General features: G+C 37.3%; 1 protein-coding gene across 4 annotated transcripts in view; it reads right to left on the bottom strand.

Moving 5' to 3' along the window:
- Nucleotides 1–18,784, bottom strand: part of EYA3 (EYA transcriptional coactivator and phosphatase 3) — a 90,346-nt gene that overhangs the window by 13,803 nt on the left and 57,759 nt on the right. For all 4 annotated transcript variants that reach the window (XM_053660208.1, XM_037149227.2, XM_037149226.2 and 1 more), the window contains 7 exons: nucleotides 16,145–16,328; nucleotides 12,023–12,162; nucleotides 7,970–8,053; nucleotides 6,437–6,526; nucleotides 4,086–4,144; nucleotides 2,057–2,217; nucleotides 488–602 (listed from right to left, as the gene is read on the bottom strand). In XM_053660208.1, the coding sequence (XP_053516183.1) occupies nucleotides 488–602; nucleotides 2,057–2,217; nucleotides 4,086–4,144; nucleotides 6,437–6,526; nucleotides 7,970–8,053; nucleotides 12,023–12,162; nucleotides 16,145–16,328 (833 nt within the window). The remainder of the gene's footprint in view (nucleotides 1–487; nucleotides 603–2,056; nucleotides 2,218–4,085; nucleotides 4,145–6,436; nucleotides 6,527–7,969; nucleotides 8,054–12,022; nucleotides 12,163–16,144; nucleotides 16,329–18,784) is intronic.

Genomic DNA, 18,784 nt, shown 5'->3' with positions numbered 1-18,784 from the left:
GGCACTGCATGATATTTGTTTAGTGCCAATGTTCATTTATTGCTCTAATCATTTCAGGTTTATTAACTTTCCATATAAAAGACAGAGATTCTACAGTGGGCACAGAGCAGACACACGATTCCTGCCTCATTTTCCTCTGACCAATCTCTCACTGCACTTGTTAGCAATTACCAACACCGATACCACCCTCATTCTTTGATGTCACCAGCCCCATCTCATGGGCTGAAGAGTATGAGTTATGGAGTTTTAATTCTGTGAGCAAAAAGTAAGGGGAAAGAAAAAGGCTTTCTTTCATATTCTCTTAAAATTCTAAGGTGTGTTGTTACTGTAAAATGACCGTGCCTCCGACCTACTCTAAATACATCCTTCCTTCATTTAAATTCTTCTCACCCCATCTGAAATCCTATTTTAGGAATGGCCTGTCCTGGACTAGCGTAGGAAAGGGTATGTCTGAGAGGATGAGAGACCCTAAAGAACTATTTCATACCTGGACTGGATGAGAAGTAAGGACTTTAATGCAGTTCCTAACCAGGAATCTGTTAAAACTTCAATCTCTGCTCTTAGTCTCTGCAGTGCTTCCTTCCTCTGGGGACTGAGAAGGCCTTTGGGAATAAAAACAGACATGTTTATCATAAGAAAAAATATCCGTGCTGACATTGAGGACTAAATTCAATTTAGAAATAGTGTGTCACTGAAATATTCTACTGAGCTAATAAAATAAAATCTTTTAAAAAAGACATTTCTATGAGGATTAGAACTGTGTATAATTTGTTTTCAGATCAATGGTTTCATAATGCAAGCATAGAATTAGATGACTCTCAGTGTTTCTAATAAAACAAAACCAATACCTCTATGTCATGCATGATATATACATAAGTATCTATGTGTCGTATGTTTAATGAATAGTATGATGTGGCACCTTTATAATTCAAAAGTTTTACTAAATACAGGTGGACAGTATTTTAGGCTCAGGGGATTCTCACAGAGAGTTGTACTACTTTCTTCAAGAAACTAGGACTAGGCACTCCTAGGCAGAGAAAGAATCAGACGCTTTAATTAGATTCCCAAAGCCCAGATGCCTGGGATTTTTGCCTGGTATTGGAGGGCTAGAATCAAACTGCCTTCAAAGTCCTATTTTTATTTCCTGTACCACAGAAAGTGGTAGCATGGTATGGCAGGAAGGTTCTCTTGACCTGGGGTAACATACCTCTAGGCAGTCTAGAGAACCCCTGAAACTTCACACAACATTTTGTGTGTATGTAGAAGTTTGAGGGTGATGGTTCATAGTTTTAAATATTTTCTCATAAGGGTATATCACTCAAAAAAGAACTGCATAAATGTCAAGTGGACCAAGAGTTAAGGGATGTGAATTCCAGCTATGATAGGTCATTAACTTGCTATGATAACTGCCCATGTTACTTTCACAATGGACATCAATTTTCTCAAATGCAAAATAAGAAATTTACATTAGCTAATATCTCTTCTAATTTGGGCAGTCTAACACTAATTAATTCATTCATTCCAAATAATAAAATTGTAGGCCTTGTGGCATCTAACATATGAGCTATTTCTAGGTAGAAAGAATTCGCTTGGTCCTACATATTAACACATGAACACCACCAACCTATACTCCTGGACCTGCTTTTCCATCTACCATAAACCTACTCATTAGTTCTATGTGACTTATCCTGATATATTATTGGTTAAAAAAAGCAGAAAGAAAAAGCAACCTATTACCCAATACTGACAGTAGTTTTTGACTCCAGAATAAAACACGTTATAAAGTATAATCAATGAAACACATTTCCTTTAAAAAGGACTTTGTCTAAAAAAGAATAGGAGAACTTTGCAAAGTTATGCCAAGAGAAGTCCATGAGAAATGCAGAGCTCCTCCCCAAAGCGTTTTACTCAAACCTTCATGTTTTTAAATACAGAATTAAAATGTTATTGTGACTCAAATTCATAAGCAGTTGCTGGGGAGTTCTAAGGAACCTCTGGAAAAGGAAGCAGGAAATAAGAAGGAAACAAAGTCAGACTGGCTGTAGGCCACACTTACCACCCACGTTGCTTTTATGCTTGTCATAGATTTCTCTCACTTTTCGGTAGCGGAAAGCCAGTTTTCTCATCCAATCCACACCTCCCTGTACACCCACAGAGGAACCATGGCTGCCACTGCCACCTGAGCCACTGAAACCATCTGTTGAGAAACTGTAGTTGCTGCAAGGAGAGAGGATAATGAAAATTAAAATTTATACCGCATGGGGTTTTTGGATGAGTGCCATCTGGGATTTTCTGCCCTATGCCTGGCACCTAACACCAAGGCTGATGGCAGAGTCTATCTTTCACTAGTCTTCTATCTCACCCCTATTACTTTATCAAAGAAAGGGCAAGAGACATACAAACAATTCAAGCACTGGTGGCATTCCTCAGAAGCTGGCTTAAAATACAGCATTCTTTCATTAATGACAGTATCTTACAGTGAAAAAAAACACCCCCAAAAAACAGAATATAAAATTTTTGTGTAGGGGGAGCATTTCAGATCTTGTTCCCTGGCATATGTCCTCAGTTTGGGTCAAATAAACTGTTACTTTAAAAAAAAAGTGTGTATGCACATACAAAACGATTGCATCTATGTAAGGGGATAATTCTCTTTGGGTGATCTGTTGGCTAGTTTACTAAGTGCATGGTCCAATGTGGTGGCTTTCAAACACATCCACAATTCTTGAACACTCTTCTCTTCCAATTCTGCTCTCTCTGGGGTATCCAGTGTATTTGATATAAACAGAATTTGGTGGAAGTGATGGTGTTGGACCTCGGAGACTAGGCTTCTCTCGTTCTCTCTTGGAGCATTTATCCTGAAAGAAGCCAGATGTCACATGAGAACGCTCAGCTACCCCATGCAGAGGCACGCAGGGAGGAAATTAGGCCTCCTGTGACCAGCCACAGAGGAGAGGATGAAAGCAGATGCTCCAGCTCCAAACAAACCTTTAGATGATTTTTAGCTCTGACCAATATCTTGATTTCAATCTTACAGACCCAGATTCAGAACTACCTAGCTCCTCACTTTCAAGTTTCTGACTTACAGAAACTATGAGATGATAAATGTTTATTATTTTAAGCTAATAACTTTTGGGATAATTTGTTATACATCAACAGCTGATACAGGCATACCTTGGAGATATTATTGGTTTGGTTCCAGACCACCCCAATAAAGGCAAATACTGCAATAAAACAAGGTTGGTGGAGGTTTTTGACTTCAGTTTGTTAAAAAATGTAACATTTGTGAAGCACAAGAAAATGAAGCACAATAAAAGGACATAGCCTAGACAGTTAAATAGGCTGGGTGGGACTAATACTTCCGAAACAAAGATTTTAAAATGATTGACAGAATTAGAGACAAGTTGTTTTAATCAAAAGCCAAAACATAGTTCAGTAGGTTATGTGATATTCTATATTTAAGAAAATAAAGCTGCCAAGACTACAATAGGTAATTACTGGTTAGCCACAGTAAAATGTCATAAGAATGGTGGCTTAGGCATTGCCTGGCAAACCTAAAGGTCATTGCCAGTTTGATTCCCAGTCAGGGCATGTGCCTGGACTGTGGGCCAGGTTCTTGGCTGACTCTCGAACATTGATGTTTCCCTCCCTTCCCCCCTCTCTCAAAGAGGAAATAAATAAAATCTTTTTAAAAATAAATATAACCAGTCTGGGAGCACAATTCTGACTAAAAGTCTGGCCAGAGGGAAACCAGTATATCCTTTACTATGGAATGCTTTTCCTTATCCCCTCACAGCTACCCATTCTTCAAGGTCACACTCAATTCACAGAAAAGTCCACTCTAATATTGGCAAATATCTGTCCCCTACACCCATCAGAAATGCTTTCCTTTCTGTGCTCCATCACATTTCCTATGTGATGTCACACACCTCATATGGTGTGACACTGATAACTATGTTCGTCTCCTTTAACAGACTGTGAGCTCTTTTAAGGCTGTGTCTTACTCATCTTTGTTTTACTCTAAATGCAAACAGTGTTTTGTTCATAACAGGTGCACTGATATTTACAGCATCATTGTTTTTTATCACCTTAAGTCTTGGCCATTGTCATCAGAAGCCACATCTTCCACATGCACCTGGTCACACTCCTGTTAAAAGACAAAACCATATACTACTTCAGTCCAGTGAGCAGAAGTGCCGCTACCACCGTGACATACTGTAAAATCAATGGTGGGGTGATGAGATACCTATGGCCTCTCTTATGGGTGGAAGATCACTCTTACTCCCCTTGCTGCCCAACTTCTTTTAAGACCTAATTCACATTCCACAGTCTTCATGAAATCTTCCTTGACCATCCCCACCCTCATTTACGCTGTTATCTCAATAGTTCATTTTTCCAACAGCTCATGGGTCCTTTACACTGTCAGCTGTGTGTCTATGTTCTATAGTAGACTAAAAGTTCAATTACACTTTAGGCCCTCATGGCACAACCCCATCTAACTTCTCCTTTATACCCCTCTCATCGAGTCCAGTGACCTTACATAGCATGTCCCCAATAAATTCTTGCAGACAAAACAGATATTAGTAGAGTGTGGTATGAAAACAAAGAGTGACTGAAACAGAAATTTATAAATTCAAGCTTGGTACTCAGAACAGGTTGTCTGAGTACCTCTGAGAGGTACTCAGAGGAGGTTGCTGATCTCCTCATGTTATAAAAGTGAGGTGAAATGATTTACCCAAGTGGTAGAGCCTAGGTCTTCTCATCAAATCCGAGGTTCTTTCCACTACGGCCACACTGCTCCTGACGCAAAATGCCACCCACTGCCTATCTGTAAGACGCACTCCTCGGACACCACCCAAGGCAGTGCTGTCATGTCCACAGGCATCAGAATCCTCTGGGGAAATCTTTAAAAGTGCATATTCTTGGGTTCACCCCAGACCTACTTGAATTAGAATTTCTGGGAGTGAAGTCCTAGAATCTTCCTTTTATTTAACAAGGTCCCCAGGTGATTCTTATGCCCCCTAAAGTTAAGAAGCACTGACCTGGGGGGCAGGAACACATTCAGGTCAAATTCTTCACAGAACTTTCAGTCCTGAGTGAGGACTATGTCTAGAAAATCATTACAAATACAATTTGGCAATAATTATTGGCACATAGTAGGTTTTCAGTAAATGTTTGCTGAATAAAAACTCTGATGTCCTAACTTATCAACATGTGAAGTTGAGGAAAGAGATTAAAGCGCCATAGAACTCAGACAAGAGTATTGGAGTTTAGAGCTCTATCAATTTAATTTGTTGGAGAACTGTCTGTTAAGTAGAACTAGGTTATTTTTTTTTTTAGTATTTTATTTTTTTATTTTTAGAGAGAAGGAAAGGGAAGGAGAAAGACTGGGAGAGAAACATCAATGTGTGATTGCTTCTCATGTGTCCCCCACTGGGAACCTGGCCTGCGACCCAGGCATGGGCCCTGACTGGGAATCGAACTGGCGATCCTTTGCTTCACAGGCCCATCCATGCTCAATGCACTGAGCTCCACCATCCAGGGCAGAACTAGGTTGTATTTTAAAAGGAATAGAATTATTTTGTATTTATAAAAAGCTATCTTATTTTACTTCAAAATTTTCACTATTTTTAAAACTAGGTGATATATGTGGTACACACTTTGAAATTCAAAAGGACATGAGGTGACACGTCTGCTCCTTCCTATGTCTGTGTCCCTGCAATGCAGTTCCCTCCCAAGACAGAACAACTGGTCCTACTTCCTTGTGTAGAATAACTGCTTAACTGAGGCCCAAAAATGGGCCGGTAACTTTCCTAACTTGGGACTCACATGCTGGTCTTCTGATTCCCAATTCTGTGTTCTTTCCAGCACACCATGTTTACCTCAAAGGTAAACCCAAATATCAAAGCCAAAAAGTTCCCCAGAAGCTCTGTGTTTCCTGGTTTTCCTGTACCTACCTATAAAATGATTGTGGATATCAAGGCTAACCTACACATTAGCATGTGTAGGCAAATCAGCATGTATAAAATATAATGAGTCACAGAAGTCATTTACAGATCTGACAAATCTAGAGACTCTTTTAAAGGAGGTAAAATCAAAGAACAGCAAAGCACAAATAATCACACCCACCTTATATATTATTTAATATACATGAATAAATTGGAATGGTTTATGTATCAAGTGTTTTGCCCAATGGGTTGAGATTTCCTCTAGAACAAGATCACTTCCACAACAAAAATCAAATTTGGAGCCAATGAAACTGAGAATCAAAACTGGTGGCCCAACCAAGGCATCATTCCTGCAATACTGTACAGATCCACGTGGCCAGCCGGCCTCTCCATACCCCCCAACCACGTTCCTTCTATGTACAATAAGCACAGGGTCAACAGTTATTGAACAAAGGTTTTACCCAAGTACAGAAACAATATTAAATGCTTACCTCTAAGTCATTGAAAAATAGGTGTGTATCAGCCACTTCAAAAATCATTTCTTCCATAGTTAAACCTGAGCCAATCACTACTGTTGGGTCCTGGAAGACAATAAGAGAAAAATTTGCCTGACTTGTTACTCACAGCACTGCTTCTGATCCTTAAATGTTCCAAAATTATTCTGGGTCAAGGCCAAACAACACAGACCCAAAACAGTGCCTCCAATTATTACTGATGCAATTTCATTCACAGTCATAAGAATCTGGAATTGCAAAAAGTTAAAAACCTCAGGACTTTAGTTTCTAGAAAACTAAACCCACTTTAAAAAACACCTTAATTTTTGGGGGAGGAGAAATTCTAACTATAGCTAAAATACTGATATTGTAACACCCATTATCTCCCATTTTCTTCTCTACACACACACACACACACACACACACACACACACACACGGTGTGATACCAGAAGTCAGTTATACAAAAATCTCAACAACCAGGAAATAAGTAAACAAAGGCTGAAGAGTCAAAATATTTGTAGGAAAAGCAATGCGCTTAGCTTTAAAATGAACAACAGAAGCTGTACGCTACTTATTTATTTAGATTAGAGAGAGGGGAAGGGAGGGAGAAAGAGAGAGATGCAGTGATGTCAGAGAGAAGAATCAATCGCTTGCCTCCCACACGTGCCCCAACTGGGGATCAAACCTGAGACCTAGGCATGTGCCTTGACTGGGAATCCAACATCAACCCTTTGATTTGCTAGACGACATCCAACCAACCAACTGAGCCACACCAGTCAGGGTTGTATGCTCTTATTTTATATACCTTATAAACAGCCTAGCTATGTAGCGTATGAGCTTGCCAGTCTATATACTAAAAGTCTGTGGAAATTCTCACAGAAATATTAGTGACAGTAATAACTGGGAATAATAAGAGAGCAAAGGAGAATGATGTTTTTATAAAATGTATTCACAGAAACAGAAAAATAAAAGCCAGAAGGTAATTTAGTGTAGAAATATACAGGCAATAGCTCAAAAATGGCTTATCCCTTTATTAAAACTGATGTTTATATTGGTGACTAAACAAGTTAAATTCTGCTTGATATATTTAAGAAGGTATGTAATCTATTTTACAAAGACAGTTTATATGTTACCTATATTTTGAATTTACATTATCTGGCATAGAAACAGCTAAATGAAGTGCTCAGTTGGGGCTGTTAAAAGTGATTTAAGGGATAACAGATTGGTCCTTGGAATACATAATCCTGAGACTCCACTCTGTTTTGAGAATCATTTCCATACTTCATTTATACAAAATACCACTCTCGAATAACGTCTGCTTTCAGCACTTGCCCCAGGTCTAGTCTCGAGCTTTATCATCAACTCTGCCTCATCGTGTAGCCTGCCTGGTCCAAGCCATTAGGTGAAATTAAAAATGGAAAGTATAAAAGGCCAACAAGGTAAGATGGAAGTAGCAGAGAAAATAATGCCGGTTACCTGCCCATATAGCAGGAAAGGGTGAGTCACAACAAAGAAAGATTCAAATTACCTTTCCATACTTCTGGGCATAGGATCCAGTAAGAAGGGAATGGAAGATGATGATGGTTTCATCCAAGTCCCACAGAAATACCCGCTGAGGGAGGAAAATATAAAAAATGAGTGAACATCTTTTCTAATCACAATGGAATAGAGCAAGAAATCACTAACGAAAAACTGAAAAATTCACGAATACGTAAAAATTAAATAACACAATCTTAAATAACCAAGGATCAAAAAAGAAATCACGAATGAAATTAGAAAATATGTTGAGATGAATGAAAATAAAAACACAGCAAAACAAAATTTATGGAATGCAGCAAAAGCAGTGTGAAGAGGGAAATTCATAGCTGTGAGCACATACCTTAACAAAGAAGTAAGATCTGAATCAATAACCTAACTGTATAACTGAAGGAACTAGAAAAGGCCAGAAGAAGGAAGGAAATAATAAAAGTTAGAATGGCAATAAATTAAGCACAGACTAGAAAAATAATAGAGAAAAATCAATAAACTAAAAGTTGGTTTTTTGAAAAGATCTATAAAATTGACAACTTGTAGCTAGACTGACTAAGGGAAGAAGATTGAAATTACTAAAATCAGAAATGAACGCTATGACTGATTTTACAGAAATAAAAAGGATTATAGGAGAATATTATAAACAGCTGTACCTCAACAAATAACCTGGATGAAATGAACAAATCTCTAGAAATACACAAAGTGAAAAACTGACTCAAGAAGTAAAATTCTGAATAGACTCTTAATTGATAAGGTGATTGGATCAGTAATCAAAAATATCCCAAGAAAGAAAAGCCTAGGACCAGATGGCTACAGTAGTAAATTATACCAAATATTTAAAGAGGCATTAACAGCAATCCTTCTTAAGCTCTTCCAAAAAGCTGAAGGAGGGAACACTTCTTGACCCACTCTATGAAACCAGCATTACCTTGATACCAGTCAGATAAAGACACTACAAAGGAAAAAAAAAAAAGAAACCTGTAAACCAACATACTTATGAGTATCAATGCAACCATCCTCAACAAAATATAGCAAATGAAATCTAGCAGCACTTGATTATATATCATGACCAAGTGGGATATGTTTCCAGGTTGTAAGGATGGATCAACATACAAAAGTGAATTAATGTAGTAACAGAGCACATTAATAGAACAGAGGGGGAAAATCCACATGATCTACTCACATGGAAAAAGCACCTGACAAACTTCAACGCACTTTTATGATAAAAAACCAATAAACTAGAAGTATAAGGGAACTTCTTCAACATAATAAAAGCCATATGTGAAAAACTCACAGCTAACATCATACTCAGTGGTCACAGACTTTACCTCTGTGATTAGGAGTAAGAAAAGCATGTCTGCTTACACCACTTCTACTCGACATAGTACTAAAAAGTCTAGTCAGAATAATTAGGCAAGAAAAAGAAAAAAGGTACCCCCCAATGGGAAAGGAAGAAGTAAAGTGATCTCTGTAGATGACATGATCTTCTGTATAGAAAATACTAAAGAATACACAATAAATTTGTTAGAGCTAATAAATGAATTCAGAAATATGTTATGTTTTGATACACTTGCAATGAATAATCCAAACAGGAATTAAAAAAAGATTCCATTTATAATAGCATCAAAAATAAAATACTTACTAATAAATCTGAGGAGATGAAAGACTTATACATGGAAAACTATAAAACATGCCAAAGGAAATGAAAGACAGACCTAAATAAATGACAAGACATCCCATGTTCATGAATGGAAGACTTAACACTGTTAGGATGATAATACTACCCAAAGCAATCTAAAATATCAATGCAACTTCTATCAAAATTCCAATACTGTTTTTTAAAGAAATAGAAAACCTCATTCTAAAATTCATATGGACTCTCAAGGGTTCCAAAATAGCCAAAATAACCTTGAAAACAAACCAAGTTCCAAGTCTCATACTTCCTGATTTCAAAGCTACAGTAACCAAAACAATGTGGTACTAGCATAAGAACAGACACATACACCAATGAAATAGAAGACAGAGACCAGAAATAAACCTTGACAAATACTGTTGATTTCTCTTTGACAAGGAAATGAAGGGGGAAATGGGGCAAAAATTCTTTCCAACAACAGGTGCTGGGAAATATTAGATATCCATGTGCAAAAGAATAAAATTAGAGCTTTAAAGTACATACAAAAATTAACTCAATATGGATCAATGACCTAAATGCAAGAGCCAAAACAATAAAACTCTTAGGAGAAAACATAGATATGTTCAGAATCTTGTATTCTTAGGTATGATACCAAAAGAACAAGAAATAAAATAAGAAAAAACTTCATCAAAACGTTAAACTTTTGTGCATCATATATCTGATAAGGGATTAATACCCAGAATATATAATGAATTCCTAAAACTCAATAAAAAACACCCCAAATAAAAAATGGGCAAGGGATCTGAACAGACATTTTTGTAAAGGAAATAAACAAATGGCTGATAAACACATGAAAAGACAGTTAATATCATTAATCATTAAGGAAATGCAAATCAAAACTACAATGAGATACCATTTCCCACCTGTTAGGATGCCTATTATCAAAAAAATATGGGAACTCAGTGTTGCTAAGGATGTGGAGAAACAGAAACCCTCATACACAGCTGATGGGGATTGAAAATGGTGTAGCCACCATGGAAAACATTTTGGTGGTTCCTCAAAAAGTTGACCATAGAATTACAATATGATCCAGCAATTCTACTCCTAGGTCTACCCCAAAAAATGGAAAAGAGGGGGTCAAAGAGATAACTGTATAGCAATGTTCATAGCAGCATTATTTACAATAGCTCAATGGTGAAAAAACCCAAAGTGTCCATCAACAGATGCATGGATAAGCAAAGTGTGGTATATACATAATACTACAATGAAATGTTATTCAGCCATAACAAGGAACAAAGTTCTTATGCTTGCTACAACATGGATGGACCTTAAAATCATGTTAAGTGAAATAAGCCTGGCATAAAAGAATAGAACTGCATGATCCCACTTTCATGAAACATCTAGAACAGGCCAATTCAAAGAGAAAAAAAGTAGAACAAAGATTATAGGGGTCAGTGGGGGAAAGAATAGGGAGTTTATTGCTTAACAGGTGCAAAGTTTTTAGGATCATGGAAATAGTGGTAACAATTAAAAAACATTGTGAAAATATTTAATGTCACTAACTTGCACTTAAAATAGTAAATACTATGTTATGTACATTTTACCACAATTTTCAAAATTGAAACTGAGTTCTCTCTGTTTTTCTAAAAAGATGTATTAGATTTTTTCCTTCTTCCCTTCCCCTCCCCTCCAAGAACTCAAAGGAAGAGTCTCTAAATTCAGCTTGAATTTACCTACACCTTCAGAATACCTATCAATGTACCTGTTTTTAAATACAGCTTTCCCCCTTATTAAATTATATTAAATTGGAAAAAAGCAAAAGGATTAACATCAAAACTTTACTATTATTAGTAGTTTATATGAGTTCCTACTCTTTTTAATAACAAAGCCAAATATATGCCCATAGTACATTCTTACAGTACTTAACCACAGAATAAATACATGTAAATCTCATTAATAAGTTACCAGATCTGGTTGCACATTCACAGAAACTTGACCTAAAGCACTCTTAGACTCTCATTTTACTCTGAGATTTTTAAATGGCGATTTTTGTATGACTTTACTTATGACACCCCCTGCTTTCTGATTATGATGCACTGTTCTTTCTGTTCTCCTCTCAATATAGAGACCAGTTTATTCTTTCCTTTATAGAGTTACTGGTTCCTTAAATTCAGAAAAGCTTTTTTGATGCTTTTGGTAAAAGTATCTGAAGTGAGATGGGAAGTTATGGGCATGGAGAAATGTGGTTTTTTTTACACTTCTCTTTTCACTTGGCCAACTCAATTTCTCTCACCCAGGAATGAAAGGGTACACAACGTAGAGCCACATTATCCCATGAGTTTCAGATATATGTTTGGTAAACTTAAGAAATGAGGAAAAAAACAAAGCCGATAACTTAAAATGAGGTTCTTCCCATACTTCCAATTCACTATCCTGGGAAGAGCTGGCATCAGCTTTCCTCTTGCCCCGGTTCTTTCCAGTCATGTTCTTCCTGGACTGGTCATCAGCATCTTTACTTGGTGTAGTCTGGGGCAAAGATGGGCTTGTAGAAGGGTCTCCTAGAAAGGAAAAACAAGACATTTATTGCCAAAAGTTGTAAGAACCAAAGCATGAAGGGGGTCAGCAGGTTTTCTGCCCTTCAGAATCATATTGCAAAGATAAAAAATGAAAAAAGTAAAGTAATCTAAGTAATTTGGGAATGGAAAAATGGGTATTGAGCATCAAAATCTCCTAACATTGCTAATAGAGTTATAACTAGAATTTATATGCCTGCCTCCCAATGAAAGAACTCATCTATGAAATTATTTTCAAAAAACAAAACAAAACAACAAAAAACACACAAAAAACTGACCCTGATCAAGCTTCTAGATCAGAGTTTCTCAACTTGGCACAATTAACATTTTTGAGCCTAATAATTTTTGTTGGGAGTGTGCTGTCCTGTCATTGTAGGATGTCTGGAGCATCCCTGGCCCCTACATTCTGTATCCCAGTAGCACTCCGTCCCAGTATGACAGCCAAAAATGTTTCATACATTGTCAAATGTCAAAGGAGGGGTGCACAGTACAATACTGCGTCTAATTAAAAAAGACTGCTCTAGATCCATTTACTTACAATAACATACAAAAGATGGCAGGATATGTTAAACTACTCTAGAAGAATATAATAAACAAGAGTTCCTGACAAGATCCAGGCACGGGTAGACAAGCTTCATCTCCTTACACAACTACAAAAATTACAACTAGATCTCAAAGCAAATAACTCAGAACTGTCAGAAAACTGAACTGTATGGAAGTTTGACAACCCAGGATTTAAAGAAACCACATTCATCAGACAAGTAGGAGGGGCAGAGACACGGAGATGGAGCAGAGAAGCAAGGAGACACGGTGTGGCGTGAAGAGGCGGTAGCACAGCATAGGCAGCCCCACATTCATGTGTGGTAGATAAAAATCAGGAGGGATACCTTAGGAGCATGTGATCCCAGCTCCAGACCACTCCACACAGCCCAGGGTTCCAGTGCTGGGAAGATAAATGCCCATAACTTCTGGTTATAAAAACCAGTGGGGGTTGGGGCAGCAGAGGGAACTGCTGGATCTTCAGGAAACTTCACTTAAAGGGCCTGCAGTCTTAAAATGTATGCAAACCCACCCATTCTGGGATTCACAACAAGTGGAAGGGTGCCAGCTGCATATAGGAAGTGGGTAAAGTGACTAGAAATGGGGTGAATGCTGGGCAAACCCCCAGAAGCAAGGCAGCAGTACAGTCCCCCCTCTGAGTCCCCCCTCACACAGAGCCACAAAGTGGTGAAGTGGGTTGCTCACCCTGAAGGTACCTAAGGCTCCACCCCACACAATTACAGGTACCTTTTACAGGGAGTCAAAGCTGCTCTACCTAATACACAGAAACAAACACAGGGAGGCTGCCAAATTGAAGACACAAAGAAATATAGCCTAAGTGAAAGAATAGAACAAAACCCCAGAAAAGGAACTAATAAACAAAATGGAGATAGCCAACGTATCGGATGCAGAGTTCACAAAATTGGTACTTGAGATGCTCAAAAAACTCACTGAGTACAGCAACAGCACAAAGGAAGAAATGAAGGTTACACTAAGTTGAAATAAAGGAAAATCTATAGGGAACCAACAGTGAAGGGAAAGAAGCCAGGATTCAAATCAATGGTTTGAAACATAAAGAAGAAATAAACATTCAGCCAGAACAGAACGAAGAAACAAGAATTCAAAAAAATTGAATTATTGAAAAAAATTGAAAGAGAGGCTTAGGAACCTCTGGGATAACTTTAAACGTTCCAACATCTGAATCATAGGGGTACCAGAAGAAGAAGAACAGCAAGAAACTGAAAACTTACTTGAAAAAATTAAGGAAAGAAAAATTCCATAATTTGGCAAAGGAAATAGACATACAAGTCCAGGAAGCACAGAAAGTCCCAAACAAGTTGGACCCGAAGAGAACCATACTAAAATACATTATAATTTAAATGCCAAAAGTTAAAAATAGAAAATCTTAAAAGCAGCAAGAGAAAATCAGAGAGTTGCCTACAAAGGAGTTCCCTTAAGACTATCACCAAATTTCTCAAAAGAAACTTTGCAGGCAAGAAGGGACTGTCAAGAGGTATTCAAAGTGATGAAAAGCAAGGACCGACATCCAAGATTACTCTATTTGGCAAAGCTTTCACTTAGAATGGAAGGACAGACAAAGTTTGACAATGTCGGACATCCATCTGACAATGGATGATGGATACAAAAGGATTCACTAGACTACTCTGACCACACAAGGTAAAACTAAAGTTCATCATCATCAAGCCATTATTACATGAACAGTTAAAGGGACTTATTTAAAAAAAAGATCAAAACTATGAATGTTAAAAAGGCAATAAATTCACATCAATGACTGAATTTAAAAACAAAACAAAACTAAGGAAACAACCAGGACAGAAGCAGAATCAGCTGGGAAGGGGAAGGGGGAAAACAGGAGAAAAGGTGCAGGGGATTAAAAAGCACAATGATAGGTACAAAAATAGTGAGGGGGATGTTAAGAATAGCATAGGAAATGGAAAAGCAAAAATAACTTATATGCACAGGCCATGGACATGAACTAAGGGAGCGGGGGGGGTGGGGTGGGAGGGTATTGCTGGAGGGAAGGAGGAGTACTGGGCAGAAGGGCGCAAAGGGGAAAAAAGTGGAACAACTATAATAACATAATCAATAAAATATGCTTAAAAATATAATGAACAAAAATCAGGGAAATGGTATGAGATTAAACAATATAGTTCCTTCAACAAATAAAGTACATAGATGAATAAAACAGAAATAGAAGAATTTATAGGTTAAAAGAGGTGAAATACATATCTGCCAATCACAGTGTATAGACCTGGCTTGGTTCCTAATTTAAACAAAGTGTAAAAAGAAAAACAAAACTCCTAATATTTATGAGAAAACTGGAAATATGAATAACTCTTGGTACTTTATAATATTAAGAAATTATTGTTGAATTATTTTAGGTGGGATAATGGAATTGTGATCATGTTGATTACTTATCTTTTATAAATACGATGCTTAGAATTTGGGAAAGGAACTGGATGAAGTACAGTTGAAACAAGAACTCCCTGAGAGTTAATTACTGACAATGGATGATGGATACATAAGGATTCACTAGACTACTCTGACAGCTTCTATGCTTGAAATTCTCCATTATTAAAAAGTTAAAAGTATTATGAAGAACAAAGATATTTAGAGATATGAATTCAAAACTAAAGCACAAGTATATATAGTTATTTCAAAGTAATTTAAGTTAGAAGTGACCATCCGTATGTCCATTGCCTAGAAGACTGGTAAAAAGCAAGATGCACAGAAAACTGCTTTAGCTGATGTCGAGCACTGCTTTGGAAAATGCATCAATTGTAGTAACAATATTCCTCTAGTCATATAATGTGATAGCAAACCATCAAATTTTCATGAAAAACAAATAAATAAAAATTATATCCATGTGTTTATTGAATGTGTACATAAAACCTTTAGGTCAGTTTTTTTTTTTTTAACCCGAGCATCATAATTCATCAATACATTTCAAAGCTAAATGTACAGGTCTAAATTTGTAGGTTAAATGTCATGTTCTTCTTTAGCTTTCCTGGAATCTCAAAGGGATCCATGACACAGAAAAAGTTAAGAACTACTATTCTGAGGCTGGGCAAAAGTCCAAAATATTGAGACTAAAACTGGAGTCCTCCAATTTTTATAAAATGTGCCATGATTCAGAAGTTCCTGGGGACAAACATGTTCAAGTCATTGGGAGGGCAGAGTAGGAGTCCTAAAAACAGTCTTTTCATGCTTGGTACTTTCCTGTTTTCTGAGGTATTACACTCAACCTGCCAACGACTCATCACGGTCTGGTTCCAACGTCTGAATACTCCTGAGGGGGAAAGCCAGTAGCTCAGGTACTGTAACTTAGATCAGAACAAAATAATCGTCTCCATCGCCTGTTAGATGAAGTGCATTAAGCCAAAGTTTTTAGGGCTGTGGTGCTTACCAGAGGCAAGTCTCTGTGCTGCAGGCGCAGGTACCATGACACTAGGCTTCTCTGTCTGGTATGTGGTCGCTGCTAACGTGGTATTCTCAGCATCACTGTTAGTCTGGCCTGTGACTCCAAAGCTGGAGCTGGGGTAGCAGGCCTGGTACTGACTCTGACCAAGGATAGTATAGGTGGGATAGTCCTATAGTCCAAAGAGGTTAAGGGAGAAAAACAAGTCTTTTAGAAAAAGCAAAGTATTAATTTCAATATGAGACTTTCATGTCCCTCTTATTCAGGATTATTTTCCTAAAACATTAATCTGATTTCTCATTTACCTATCCGTATCTTCCACCTAAACCACTGACTTTCAAAATGAGCTCTGATGGAAAGCTCAGAGTCCAGAGGAGATGCCTCGAGGCTGTCTGGGGTAAGGGCAAGGCTGAGAGGGAAAGGTCCCGCGGGCTGTACACAATGTCCATTTTCCTACTACAATAGCTTTTTTCTTTCATTCTACTTTTATGTACTAAATTTTTAGGCAAATATCTGCATGGAATTCTCAAGGGAGGATCTCTTTAAGTTTATAAAAACACCACACTAGATGGTTGTGCTTCTAAGGATAGGAGAACTTAAACCAAAAAAATAAAATCACATATCCTATATTAAAGTTTCCTAGTTTAAAAACTGAGTATCTTTCTTTCTAAAATAATTGAGTTTTCTTTAAAATATTCAAAGACGCCCTGCCCAGGTGGCTCAGTTGGTTGGAGCATTGTCCTATACACCAAAAGGGTGCAGGTTTAATTCCCAATCAGGGCACATACCTAGATTGTGGGTTCAATCCCCAGTGGGGGCGCATAAGAGAAGCAACATATCTATGTTTCTCTCTTTCTCTGAAAATCAGTAAACATATCCTTAGGTAAGGATTAAAACAAAACATTCACAAAGAATTTTTGGTGGTTTAACAAGCACATATGGGTCAAAACTTACCAAACTGTACAATTTAAATCTGTACAGTTTACTGAATGTCAGTTACACCTTAATAAGGCTGTTTTAAAAAGGGGTATAATGTAATGCACAGCTCAAAAACACACCTTAAAAAATTCCATTGACATTGATCTTAGTGATAAGTAGGAAGATGCTAACTGATCAAGACCAATTATTTATAGAGTATATAAGCATCTCCCATAAGTGTGTGTATGTCTGTACATGGGTGGGAAGAGAGAATATTAAAGAAAAAATAATCATACTAGCTATAGTTATTCAAGGGAGTTACAATTTTAGCAGGAGCTAAGACAAAAACATTTCCGACAAATTGGCAATAAATTGTATGTCAAATGAGTGAAATACAGAGGAAGACAACTATCACTGAAGACTGTGATAGGGAGCTTTCTGAGATAAATAGCAGAAGAGATAAACACAAGAATAGGCTCTGAAAAGGTTTTATTAAGGGGCCAGAGATGTTCAGTCTGACTAAAAGGATCTCTATATAATTTGGATTCTTTAGACAATGGGGGTTAGCCTATGTGGGGGCAGGAAATGGGGATTATCAAATTCAAACCAACAAATAAAAATACAAAAGGATAATGAGCAGGTGAGTATAGAATAAAATGTGGCATTTAGAGGGAATTAATCAGATGTTTTAGAAAATGAATAGACACAGCAAAAAAATAGGAGATGAGATAAATGTCTAGGTTTATTTAAAAATGGCCTCGATAAAAATTGAGACATGACAGAGAAAAGTGGTTTTATTGTTAAAGAACAAGGAAACAGAAGAAAGGGCTGAATGAAAGGTTGGGTTTAGATATGGTGAACTTAAGGAAATAGCAGGGCATTAAAGAAAATATGTCCACCAATCAGCAGGAAGCCTCAGATACCACAGGTTACGAACAGACTCTATTTCAGAGGTAGTAAATGGATATTGTGAATGTGGTTAAACATTGCTGAGGAGGAAAAGCATGTAGAAAACTAAATGGAAACTGTCTATGACAGAAGACAGGACCCCCCCCCCAAAAAAAAAGCCAAGAAAAGGGAGAGAGATATCCTGAAGAGTGCCAGGTACACAGCAGGAATTCAATAAATATTTCTGGACTAAAAGAGCACAAACGCAGGAACATAAAAAAAAAAAAGAACCAGAATAGCCGTATGTTAATAACAACCAGAAAAAAAAAGATCCATGGATATAATGGTTGATAATATTAATTGCTGCAGAGAAACAACAAATAAAAATATTATGACAAAAGCACTAAAACATTATCAGTGAGCTAAGCATAAAATGTTAATATAACAATGAACAAAACCACACCAGGAATGGGTGGCTAGATTTAAAAAAGTAGAAGCAATATTAATTCATTCCACAAGTATTTATTATGTGCCTTGAAAATGAGTGCCAGTCATTTTTATGAACTGTGGGAATATGTAAGTGAGCAAAATACAAACAAATTCTCTACCCTTGGAGCTTACATTCTTGAAGGGGTGGGGTAGGAGGTAGAGATACACAGTAGATAAAGGGAGCAGATAGAACTGTATCGTTGACAGCATGAGAGAAACTGGAAGGTAGCCTGAGAAACCATCTGGGGTGCTGGTTCTCAGAGCATTCAGAGAAGGGTCTCTCTAGCCCATGCAGATTGTTTTTTAGATCGGCAAACTGACCACGAAAAGAGG

Source organism: Artibeus jamaicensis, unplaced genomic scaffold (genome assembly GCF_021234435.1).
Source record: "Artibeus jamaicensis isolate MK-2021 breed Jamaican fruit bat unplaced genomic scaffold, CSHL_Jam_final scaffold_847, whole genome shotgun sequence".
Classification (NCBI taxonomy): Eukaryota; Metazoa; Chordata; class Mammalia; order Chiroptera; family Phyllostomidae; genus Artibeus; species Artibeus jamaicensis.
The sequence above is the reverse complement of the archived record's forward strand: the minus strand, read 5'-3'. Positions and strand labels throughout refer to the sequence as shown.